Source organism: Nestor notabilis, unplaced genomic scaffold, assembly GCF_000696875.1.
Source record: "Nestor notabilis isolate BGI_N333 unplaced genomic scaffold, ASM69687v1 scaffold6082, whole genome shotgun sequence".
NCBI classification, from domain to species: Eukaryota; Metazoa; Chordata; class Aves; order Psittaciformes; family Psittacidae; genus Nestor; species Nestor notabilis.
In genome coordinates this window covers 1878-14955 of record NW_009918638.1, presented here as the reverse complement: position 1 = coordinate 14955, position 13078 = coordinate 1878, and the positions used below count along the sequence as shown (strand labels likewise).

The 13078-nt window shown below is 41.3% G+C and overlaps 1 protein-coding gene across 1 annotated transcript in view; it reads left to right on the top strand.

Annotated features, from left to right (window-relative positions):
- STK4 (serine/threonine kinase 4) overlaps positions 1-8075 on the top strand; it is a gene marked incomplete at both ends in the record, with an annotated part of 21418 nt that extends 13343 nt beyond the window's left edge. Inside the window, one exon of the mRNA XM_010009820.1 lies at positions 7918-8075. Within this exon, the coding sequence (XP_010008122.1) occupies positions 7918-8075 (158 nt within the window). The remainder of the gene's footprint in view (positions 1-7917) is intronic.
- Between the last annotated feature and the right edge of the window lie 5003 nt (positions 8076-13078).

The window sequence follows — 13078 nt, the reverse complement described above, 5'->3', positions numbered from 1 at the left end:
CAGGAATGAGAAAAACGCAATATAAATTCCTTAACTGCAGAAGTATAAAACCAAATTCATTTTTACCAGCACATTTTTCAAGCTTCAGGAAAAAAATGTTCCTTGCCATGTTGTTTTCTGTTCTCTCTAGATAAGCAAATGAGTTTCTGGGTTATGAATAGAAAGGGTATTAGCAAATGCTTACTTGGTTATATGCCCTTTGGGGAACCTGAGCTGTTACCCACAGCGTGCTGGACCTGATGACTGCATCCCTGTCGATGAGGTTGTTTCCCTGTTAAGGTTCATTAGAACCTGAGCCAGATGATGCAGGATATGAAATGTTCACTTCTTTCTTGATGCACCTTCACAACCCACTGTCTGTGATACATTCTGTAGTTGCTAGACTAAACTAGCAATTCAAGCTAATGAGGTGAAAGATGTCAGGTGTCCACTGAAAATTTGTGATGCAGATTTCTTCCTCTATTATAAATATATAACAACTTTCTTTCTTTGCTGAGTTTTTATATAAAAGAGATCCAAAAGGAGGTAACCTGGTCTTATACAGCTTTCATTACTGTGAGGATTTCCTCCTCTTTCAGGAAGAGTCTTCAGTTGTATACACTACAGCTTTAAATGAGTGTTGGTCCTTTTCTCCTTAGATGATTTTCATAGAATCATTTCATGTCTTAGATTCGTTAAAAGAGATTAGTTAGGATACCAAGCATTGATTTTTATGGTCATTTAGGAGCTCTTTCTCGATAGCAACATGTGTCGGTTATGTTCTGTTTTGATTTAGTTTGAGATAGGACTTGGCCCCATAACACTTCCTATCTATTGAAGCTTATGTGTTCTGCTTTTAATATGAGGAAATCTCAGCTTGTACTGCCAGTGGGTGAGTTCATTAATGATGGAGCACTTTTTGCTCTGGTTGAATAAATTGGCATCTCTCTGCTCTGCTGCATAAAATCACTCAGTCCTGGTCATACTGTACAAATTACACTGTTCAGCTGCTAAAGTTCATCTGTGATCTCTTAAGAAATAGCCTGAAGCAAGTAAAACTGCAGTTCCATTTAAAATTTAATATTAATGAAGCATTGCTTGCACATAATCATCAGACAGTGTTTTATGCATCCTAAATACAGGTGCATTTTCTGTCTTAAATTCAATCTAAAGCAGACAGCAGCTCTCTGAGACTGCTGGGGACTAAGCCTGTAAGAAGTCAGTGAAAGATCTATGCTTCTTTAGACTGCTAAAATGAAAGATGACATTGGATGTGAGAACTCCTTAAAATAAAAATACTAAAAAAGGGCAAGGAGGGAGGGTGAACACTGTAGAGGATGATGGTTTGAACACTGAAGAGCTGAGGCTTGCTCAAGAACGGCTGCATATACACTGGCTACCCATAAAATTCAGCTTGAAAATGCGAGGGTTTATGACTCCAGAGGAACAGCAAGCCTGCCAAGAGCAAGGACAAGGCACCAACTGATTTACGATAGACCTTGATCCCTCTGTGAAAGGGACTATATAATCTTGTATATGGTAGCAGATGGCTGTGCTGCTTGTCCCAGCGTATCCTTTCTGGCATTTTGGCTGAATAAAAGCAGGTAATAGCTCTGCTTCTTTAAAGTTAACACGAGTGCTCTTCACTGCATCTCTGCAGAGCTCGTTGGAGCTCCTGCTTGCAGGGGTGCAACTTCCTGAGCTTTGTGCAGGGTATTTGTGATACTTTCCTAGCACAAGTCAACTTAAACTTTGGTTTTGTTGCTCCTGACGCCTCATTCTCATGAACAAAAGTACTATCCATTGCTAAGGCCACTTGTGCTTATAAAGGTTGCAGCCTCCCGAAATCATGACAAATACATATACATGTTCCCAGTATCAGGTTTTAGTTTGATGTTGCTAATGTAGTAATTGATCACTTCATTGTTGATTTACATTACCCTCCTTGTAGATAAATCTGTGGCATGTTCTCCTGGCAGTTCCCAGACATAACTTTAGCTTCAATTTTTGTAAAGGGAGGACATCTCTCACCGTGGTTTCAAGAATAGGTATTTTAAGTATTAACTGTGTAAACTGACTTGAGTAGAGAGTGCACTGAAGTTACCTAATTTTCCCTAAGTTCCTGAAGTTACCTAATTTTCTCTCATGACAAGTATTGTGACTCTAGAATGTTCACCCTAGGTAGATAACAGCAATCTCTTTGAAGAGGAAAGAGTAATAAGACAAGGATTCTTCTGCTGTCAAGTTTGAGTAGAGAATAATAATTCTAGAGAAAAGCAGAAATTCCAGTTTCATTACTCAGCAAGCTTGACAGAAGGACTTTGTAAATCCCACTTTCCTTTTGAAGGCATCCTTTGAAGCTCAAGAGCTTCTGAAAATTGTCGATTGTGAGAGCTAATTTGACAAAATCAACAAAATGAGTGCTTTGATTTCTGGGTCTAGATGATACTGAATGATCTGATTTCATGGATGTCCTTTACTGCTGGGAAATAGGAAAAAAAAGGAAAGTAAATCTCCCATTGGTTTAATTGACTGTGCTGTTCCTTCTTTATCATTCTACTTTCTCTGCAGCAAAGAAATACAAATGGCCTGAAGGCTTTCCACACCTGTGTCATCTTTCGCCTGATGTAAGGCAGTATGTTGCAGTCAGCCACTAAGACTGACTTCTTCCATTCCTTCCAGTATTCAGACTGGTGACATTTTTGAGAAGGGAGCACATTGTTGTTTAAGTTTTTCTTTAAAACTTGCCCTTGCTGTAGCCTGGCAGAGGAGAGGCTCTAGTATGCTGAGGCCACTGGCTGTGGCTGATGTTGCCTCTCTAACTTCTTGCAGTGCTCTGCATCTGTCAGTTGTCTTTTGTCTCATCTGGACCATTTGTGCTTTGGGTAAGGCCTGTCTCATCTTTTGTGGTACCACATGCAGTTGGGCTTTCTTTTCCAGTGCTGAAAGGGTACACTGAAGTCGGTAGTAAGCTTAGCATGGTGCTCCTTTAAAACTCAAAATCTAAGGGGATGTTTGTTCTCAATTTACAGCATTCTCTACCTTTGGACCAACCAATTTCACACCTTGTTCTGTTCTCGCACACAGTAATACTGGTGTTCTTAGACTTTTCTAAACATGACTTTCTACCAGGCAGCACTTGTGAGTTTCCATGGAGGGCTCCTGCCAGCGCCTGTGGCTCTCTACAGCCAGCCCAAACCTGCAATTCTGCAGTCAGCTGGACAGGCTCCAGCAGAGCTGTGGGTTCCATTTGTGTAATTAATACACCTCCTAAACGATGACTGCATATCTAAATGGTAGACCGTTAATGGCTCCAGGGAGTTCTCATGGCTCATCCTTATAAGCAACTCTTTAAGTTCCAAAATAAATGCATGATGAAGCCTTTCTTGTGACTGCAGGGTGACCTTCTCAGAAAGGCTCTTCTCTGCCACAGCTGTGATCTCACTTTCTGTGAAACCTTCATATTTTAGTCTAACCCTATAAAACCAGGAAGTTAAATGCTTTTTGGCACAGATACATTTAGTGCTCTGTCATCTTTCAGCAGCATCTGCTTCTGCAAATAGCAGTGATCGATTTTGTCTTCGGCTGCCTGTTATCCAAATCTTAAAGATATAGCAGTGTGATTCTTGTGTTGAATTAATAGCAGATCATCTTTGGAAAGATGACACTGATGTTAAGTGCCAACATTAACGAAAAGAAATCAAGCCGTGTTGGGCTGATAATTGATTTGCTATAATGTCTTTCTGTCTCCAGAAGTGTTTCTGTTGGTCTTGCTGCATACACACCCCTACTGAGATCATAGCAGCAACTACAGCTTCAGACATCTTAAATCTGTATTCTGGCTGTTTTTAATTATATCTTATTTTTTTTTCCCCATTTTTTTGTCAGTTAGCAATCTCTATTTTAATCAGTTCAAACAAAAACCAAACCAACACTAAAGATGCAGTGTTACATGTTGATGTGTAGAAATGTACTAAAATTGGTGACTAAATGTACTAAAATTGGTGACTAAATGTACTGAAATTGGTGACTAAACGTTTCAAGTGCCTGAGGTGACTGCAGGGTTAGAGGTGTCTGACAGGGGGTGTGAGGGACATTAGTCACAGCTTGGCAGGGACCTCTGAAGGTCATCAGTCTGCTTCCCTGTGCCATGGCTGGAACCAGGTGCAGTGGTTGCGCACAGCCTGGTGTGTTGTACACATTTCAGCCCTGCTGTGTTGTACAACCATTCCTGTTGTGAAAACTTTCTTCAGCTGAATTGCCCTTGCTGCAGTTCAAATCCTTCCTCTTATCCTTTGCCCGGTGATAGCAGGGCTCTGGAGGCACGTTGGGATGGGAGACCACAGTTGAGCCTCTCCTGCCCTCCCCATGCTGAACAAACCCCCTTCCCTTCCACCCTCTCACCATGGCAGAGACCCATTTGCTGTCCTGGCAGCCTTCTGCTGCAGCACACACACACACCCCCCGCCCCCGCCAGGTTTTTGGTCACTGGTACGGGTGAAAATCCAGTTGCACTCTTCAGGATTATAAACTACCACCACTGCTTCATGTACTTTCTTTGTCTGTTTCATTTCTGCATGAAAACAGACATTTTATTAAATAAAGCTTGAGGATGGCTGTGCCTTTCAATAATTCAAGTTGCCAGGGGAGAGGAATCTCAATCCATCTCACTGTTATCTGTTTGATGCCAGTGCCAGCAAGAGCTGCCCAGAGCCTGGAAAGGGACTGCAGGTCAGCTGAAGAGCAGCACAGAGGAATTCCAGCCACTCCAGCACAAGTCAGCTTCATGCAGGGTCCAACTTAAATACCTATATGCAAAAGCATGTAGCATGGGGAATAACTGAGTGGAGTTAGAGATCCTTAGGGCAGCATGGAGGGTGCGCAGCAACCCTGGACTTTGGCCTTTTCAGAGATGTTCCTGGTAGAGTACCACAGGACAAAGCCCTGGAGGGAAGAGTGGCCCAAGAAAGCTGGTTAACACGTAAGGATTACCTCCTCCAAGCTCTGGAGTGATGCATCCCAACAAAGAGGAAGTAAGGCAAAAATGCCTGGATGAATAAGGAGCTAGCTCCTGGACAAACTCAAACACAAAAAGGAAGCCTACAGAGGGTGGAAGCCAGGGCAGGTAGCCTGGGAGGAGTATGACCCAAACCGTTCTATGATTCTAGGATAATTCAGTGATGCTATAAGAGGCTGTTGTTCAGTAGATGTAACTAGTTGTTTACAAATCCTGCAGTTGTTGGTAAAATACAACATGGGGGAAATGAGCATGGTTGTTTCAAGTGTCACTGAATTAAGCTCTGGCATCAGCAAATAGTCTTTAAGACAAAAATAACTAGAAAAGAACTGGAGTGAAACAGTTGCTGCAAACAATTGTTTTCAAAACATAAGAGTGCAAACTTGATAAAGATGTTCTTTCTTTTTTCCTAGGAAGCCTGAATTACTGAGGTTTAGACTGGCTGTGTATAGGTTAGCTCAGGTAGTTATGAATTCCTCTGTTTCTACAACATTTGTTGGTGTTAAACATTGCCGTAATTGGCCATAGCAAGTTGCCTCCTGCTTCAAGTAGGCTGGACTGCAGCAGAATACAAGGGGTGCATTTACTTTGTTCTAAATAAATGTTTTATCACTTAGCAGTAATTGGATTGCTATTGTGTTTCAGTAATTATTCCCAACAGCAAATCTATTCTCCATTCCGTAGACGTGTTCCCTGACTGACCTTCACGCAGCTTGTTTTGAAGGTTTCTTTCTTGATCTAATTCTGGATGATGAGGGGGTTTTGTTTTCTTTTTTAAAAGAAGGGGAACTACTGTCAGGGGTAGAATAATTTGTCTTTGCTCCAGTTGTTATGGTGCAAAAGTATAAACACTTCAGTTCATGCTTGAGCTTTTAGCTGACCCTGGAGAGGCAGCTTTTTCAAAATGCATCATGACATTTCATGCTGTGTAGAACCACACTTCTCTCAGTATCACAACCCAAATACCCTGCAAAGACTTCTTATACAATTTGTTCTGTAATGTGTCTATAGATAAATAACTTCCTAAAGTATCTCATAGCTGACCAAGGAATTCTTACACTTGTCTGAGGATCAGACAGAGTCTGTCAGGGAAGTTCTGGATCACTAGATGGCAATTTTATGTGCAAGAGTAATACTCGGTGATTAAATTTTAATGGGTTTTCAGAGCAGCTGATATTTTTTCAAGAGGAAAGCACTGCGGAATGTCCTTAGCAAGCAGCCTTGTGATAGCCTGCCTTCTCTACAAACTCTTGCAGGAGTCTGCATTATGCAGACTCCACAAGCCCATCAAAGGACAGCTCCATCCCCTGTGTGCTTGTCTGAAGCTCTAAACTTTCGGTTGATTGCCTGCCCGATAGACTATATTTACTTCAAATGTATGGCATTTGACAGTGAACTTATTTCCACAGTCCACAATTAGGCTATTCTGGTACCATTTTCTGTTAACTGTAGTCCTAATCCTGCTTTCTGAAAATGATGATTTCTGCATTGCCTAGGACGTGCATTTCAAATATGAGTAACCTCCTTCAGTGTCTAGAGAACCATGTTTTATCAGAACAACAACATTTTACTAGGTACTGCTACAGCGCATACTTCCATTGTGCTCACAGGTTTTGTGAGGCATTTATCATAATGAGCAGCACAGCGGCATTAAGCTGTGAGTAGATTTTAGCTGCATTTGCAGCTGTCATGGTCTTGCAGTGCAGGCTGTAAAAGCATGTTTGCTGTGCAAGGCTGCTTCTTCATTTAGATTGAGACTCTTTAAAAGATATTAGCTGCACTCTTAACACACAGGCCAGGCCAGTTTTAAGTGTGAGTAGTCTGGGCAGTGTCTGATGTACCACTTGCACTAGTAAAGAGATCACATTTGGAGATCATAGAATGGTTTGGGTTGGAACAGACCTTAAAGCTCCTCCAGCTCCAACCCCTGCCACGGGCAGGGACACCTTCCACTAGAGCAGGTTGCTCCAAGCCCCTGTGTCCAACCTGGCCTTGAACACTGCCAGGGATGGGGCAGCCACAGCTTCTCTGGGCACCCTCACAGGGAAGAGCTTCTGCCTGAGAGCTCATCTCAATCTCCCCTCTGGCAGGTTAAAGCCATTCCCCTTGTCCTGTCCCTATAGGTCCTTGTCAAAAGTCCCTTTCCAGCTTTCTTGTCAGCCCTTTTAGGCACTGGAAACTGCTTTCCAAAGTTATTTTGACTTCTGTGTCTCTCTTTGTACTATTACCCGTTTCTTATTACCATGAGTTTCTTAAATGCAGTCTGGAATTGAATGGTTAATCTATATATCTAGCTTGAGTAATTCACTAAGAAAGCGTGTTTAGAGTACTAACTGACTGCTTATAAAAAGAAAACAAGAAGCTTTCCAAACTAATTAAGCCTTTCTACCCAAGAAATGCAGAACTCCTTCTACCCAAGGGGAGTTACGTGGTATTTGTATGGTAGACATGGTTTTGAAAGCCTCACTTGTGTACTGTTCTATTCATAAATATAAAGATGAGTTTCTGCTTATAAAATAATGCTTTGTTAGTTGTGGATCTTTGCATATTTTGCAGTGTATGCAACCTGGCTGGGATGAAAAACCCAGCCTCTCTAGTTGGTAGTGGTTTAATTCTAGTATTCAGTGCATGAAGCCTGGTCACCTGGTAGTGTGATTTGATGGATGGATTGCAGAGGCCAAGGCCTCCAGCATTGTAATCACTTGTGTGGTGGACTTTAAGCTTCCTTTTTCCAGTTTTCTTACTGCACAGCCAGTTTTATGATTGAAAAGATGCTGAAAAAATAGTACTTTAGCCAGTACTTTATCAGTACTACGTGATTTAGTGTGTGCTAAAAAAAATAAAATCACTTTTGGACATGATCTATAACCGAAAATGTATTTTTCAAAACACTTGGTTTATTTTATTTTTACTATTTCTAGGGAGAGATGAAACGATGCAGCCAGCCAAACCATCGTTCCTTGAATATTTTGAGCAGAAGGAGAAGGAGAATCAAATCAATAGCTTTGGGAAGAATGTGTCTGGCCAGACAAAAAATTCATCTGATTGGAAAGTACCACAGGATGGAGACTACGAATTTGTAAGTCTATACTGTGAAATTCAATCAGTGTGACAATCTTTAAGAGTTTTAGTCAGAGCTGCTATAAGATTATTTCTTGCTTTGACAGACTAATGGAAACTTGAGGAGATTCTAATTGCTAATGCTTTTGGGTGGGGCATTTTGAAAAACTCATTTTCTGTAGGTATTTCTCATTAATCAGAACCAGTCATTATCTGTATACTTGCCTTGTTCAAAAGCAAACAAAGAAAAAAAGCTTGAGGACATAAGGGTGCAAGTTATATTCCTTTACTTCCCCATTATGCATTTAAAACATAGAATTCCAGATGGCAGTTGGAAAATGCAAATCCAGAATGTGTAGTGTTTGACAAAGAACTGTGTTAGAACCATTGAATTTCCATGTTTTTCTCCAGCTTTGGCACTAGGCTTTGTTCTCTTATATAAACATCAAGCTCGTCTTCATTCTTTCAGATCCTCAATTTCAGTCTTTCTAACTAAGATTCACATGCTCAAAATTTTCAGGAACTTTTCGGAAGTCTGAAGAAAGATTTATTCATAAATTTGATATAATTCTTTTTTGTGAGGATTGAAAATTTCTGTTTGGAGTTCAGAATGCCAGCAGATTCATGCTCTGCTGAACGCTGCTCCCTCCACTGTATTTTCTTTCAGCAACACTTCACTGCAAGCACTTTGCACTTCAAGTGTGTTGTGCACCTTTACAATGTCTGTTGGTGTTGCCCGTGGTTCAGGTTGTCACACTGCGTTCAGTAGCTGGCGAGATTCACTCCACCTTCACAAAGCAGTGTGGAAAGCGAAATCCCTCTGCTAGTCACGACTCGAGGAGATGCTTTACTTTAAGGCTAGGATAATAGCTGGAGCCTTTCATTCTCTTTGTGCAGATTGTATAGACTGCTGCTGTTACATATGTTTTGTTGTCTGTGCTGCTGCATCTCAAATTTTCTTACTTAGACTGAAAAGGACGGGTGGCTGAGGTGACCTGCTGCATTCTCTCTCCTGGAGCCTGTTGTGGTTTAACCCCAGCCAGCAACTAAATACCACGCAGCCGCTCACTCACTCCTTCCTCCCTGCCCTAGGTAGGATGGGGAGGAAAATCAGAAGGTAAAACCCGTGGGTTGAGATAAGAACAGTTTAATGATTGAAATAAAGTAAAATAATAATAGAAATAATAGTAACAGTAATCATAGGAAAAAGAGAGAAGGAGGAATAAAATTCAGGAAACACAAGTGATGCACAACACGGTTGTTCACGACCTGCTGACTGATGCCCATCCCATTCCCGAGCAGCAGTCAGTGGCTCCTGGCAACATCCTCCCAGCTTCTGTACTAACCATGATGTGCTGTGGTAAAGGAATATCCCTTTGGCTAGTTGGGGTCAGCTGTCCTGGCTCTGCTCCCTTCCAGCTTCTTGTGCCCCACCTCACTGGCAGAGCATGGGAAACTGAAAAGTCCTTGATTTAGAGTAAGCACTACTTAGCAACAATTAAAACGTTGCTGTGTTATCAACATTATTTAACACTAAATCCAAACCACAGCACTGCATCAACCACTAGGAAGAAAATTAACTCTGCCCCTGCTGAAACCAGGACATAGCCCTTCGCTCTATGTATCTTTAGCCTGAAGGCTTAAAGTCTCTGCATAAGTATGTTTTGCATATGTAACCTGCAAGCTGCCTGTGTATCACAGGGTCTGGGCCAAACACACAATTCCAGTCAAGTCAGATACTTCATTTATCTCATTCACCTTACATGCTGTAACTTAATTTAATGATAAACAATTATCTTTTCAATGTGTGGTGTTTCCCAGGAAAGATGGACTGGTTTGGAGTATCTTAAAGTCCTTTGTAGTCTGCAGAAGATGGCCCAAGGGGAAATTTGCTGTAATTATTTTACTTTCTAATTTGGTTGATAACAAGTTTAGCAATTACCCTTATTTCCACTGAGTACGATGTATTCTACCCTCATACTATGAGCTGTAGACGAGCTGTAGGTCCAGGCTGCACCCAGTGAGCAGCAGAAGCAACGGGGATGACACAGGAAAGATTGGTGCCATTCTAGCAAGGAGAACTTACATGTATTTTTAGAATGTGTGAAGCAACTGTTTGACATGCACGTGACCTTGTTTTCTGATTTCCATTAGTACTGAAGTATTGCTCTGTGCATAGATTAGCAGTGCGCTGGAAGCAATAAAAACAAGCAATAAAAGCCAGCAATAAATCAGGCTTTGGGTCACCTTCATGTAGTAATTTGTAGAAGTTTCACTTCACAGCTGTATTTATTACTCCAGTTCAACTGTGTATGAATATCCCAGCCTGTCTTGCATGCAGATTTAGTAACAGAGCTACTTTCTTTTCTGTAGGACAAGAAAAATGTTTGAAAGCAACTGTAATAAATACACGTGGGTATTTGTATAGCCCCTATCTGAGTGTTAGTAGCAGTAACTTCACGTTGTGTATTCAGACTTAAAACTGGTTATTTTTCCCCTTTGGCTAACAATCTATCAATTTGACGGCTAGCTCTGGGTAAAAGTCATGTTTACTAATGCTTTATTAATTGAAAGCCTCAATGAAATAAGCATTGTGGAATAACTAAAAATTAAGTTCTTTAAGTGCATCAAGTACATCTGTCCTACGTACGCCTGCAGCTGTAACTACTGCATTGTCAGAGTGGGCAGGTTTGACCAGACTTTGTAGAATTTGCAGGAGTCCAAGCAGAGATGAGATCAGTGAGATGCTGGGTGAATACTAGTTCCTCCCAGACCATAAGAAATGATTGAAATATTATTGCTTTGCTCTACTGCAGACTAGATAAATATGCCTTCTGTATTCTGTATTCTCTTCTGTATTCCTCTCCCTCCGATGTGACTAGCACCTGGAGTCTCCTGTCTTCCAGAAAAAAAGGGCAAGATTAAATTACAGAACGTTTTTGCTCTCTTCCCCTGTGGGAAAACCATTTGACCTTTTCTTGACTAACATTGTTTCTCTGAAGCAGGCAAATAAGACACTATTTATATCACAATGGCAGTGTCATGTTAGATGAGAGTTAGATTGAGTCAGCCCCATCCACTGCAGAGCTGAAAACCTCAGAGATCCTGTTCTGAAAGGTGATGAACTCCATTCGTCCAGACGTGATGCTCTGGCTATGTCCTGGTTGTGGTCAGAGGTGGCATAAACGCAGTATATTTCCAGCAGTGTATTTCCAGCCTTAGATTTCTGAGGTAGAAATTATTATTAACTGATTAGTCAATGCCTGATGGCGTTAATGTTTATCCCCACTCCTGTATGAACAGGGATCTCTAAAGATTTAAGCCCTGCTTGATTACAAAAAATGTTTTCAGGAACATTATGATTTATTTAATATAAGGGGGAAAAAAATACTAATTATTGTCAAAAATTCTTGCATTTAGGAAGAGTATAACAAACTTTAATATGAAAATGCTGCAGGGGTAGACTGTTAATGGGCAGGCTGCACTGTATGTATAATTCCTAATTGCCATAATCAGATCTCAGGATTTTTGTAGCTGAATTTAATTTTGCCAGTGAACATTAGTCACATAGTGTTGCACAGACTTAAATTAATAATGCCAGAAGATTTGTTTAGACAATGTCATGCATTTTTTCACTTTAATCTTTCAGTAGTACTGTAATATACGGCAAAATTAATTGTGCAGCATTTCCTGCCCTTAGACACAACAAACCCAATTTTAAAAGCCTTTTAAGTGCTCTCAGCAGGTTCTAATATCACTTGTGGCTAAAGTGGGATCACTTCTTTCCTTCTGGCCCTGTTTGAAAGGCCTTTAGTCTTGCCAAACCTATTGTAGCACATATTTGTGGATCATCCAGAATGTTGGATATTATATCATTAATCATTTTACTGAAAGACTATTTTGTTAGCAAATTAGCAGGTTCCAGCCATTCGTGGCTTATGGTAGCTATGACAATACTGAAACCTCAGTTTTATTTCATGCATGTGGTATCTCATGTGGCAAAAATGAGTGGCAGTAGAGCCCCTGTCAAGCTTGAATTTTGCTATGATGATGCAGCTGCTAGGTTTTTAATACCTGTAGTGTCGAGTCAAATAGGACATAACTTCTAACAGACACTAGAAGAGGAGTACTGCAGGATATCAAGTCTTTCTGCAGGCTTTACACAAGGAGTTGAAGCTGTTTGCTGCAAGGCTTTTTTGATTCCAGTACCTGTGTATGTGCCAATCCTTCCTGGCCCATGCAACGCAGCCTGTCAGGAGCTTAATTGGTACAGACACTTTTACACTGTCTTTAGCTGCTCTTGCTATCTGGGCTTCACTGGAAGAACACCAGGTGACAGCTGAGCTTTTGAAGGGAGGAATTGCCACCCGGATGCAGGACCTCAGTGGAGAACTGCAACCAGCAGCAGACGTTTTCTGCACTGGCAGTCTCCATCCTGCTGCCGCAGCTCTGGGGAGAACCCTGACATTCAGGTTTATATCTCTTTCCTAAGAGATATCCCTGTTTCCTTTGGGAAGACCTTGATTTGCTTGTATCTGCTGAGTCTTGGTAAATGAGACCTTTCCTTTTTCCTACAGTTATCAACAGCCAGTAGTTTGGGTCTTTCCTTCTTGTTCCTTGGCTCAGTGAAGAGGGTCTGCCTTCACAGGTTGAAGCAGAACTTCGGAGCAGGACTTTTTTCCTTACAGCATATATTCTTGAGAGTGTCAAGGTTTGCAGAAGGAGTAGACAGGGCAAATTTCTCAGCTTTCTGTGGAGGACTGTGGGAGATGGCAGTTGTCATGGCCTTTGTTCACAGGTTCACCACGCTTCAGTGTGCTGCGAGCGAACCTGTATTTCAGGTCTTGTGTTTCCATGTGCCAAGTGCTATTCTCTGCACTAGCTCATCTTTTTAGCTCCCTTTGAGAAGTGTCTCGTTGGCTGCTGATGGGAATTTCTTTGGACAGGAAAGATGGGTGTGATTTCCCCCAGTTCCAAAACAGACTTTAACACTTTTCAGTGCACAGTGTCATCTGTTTCTCT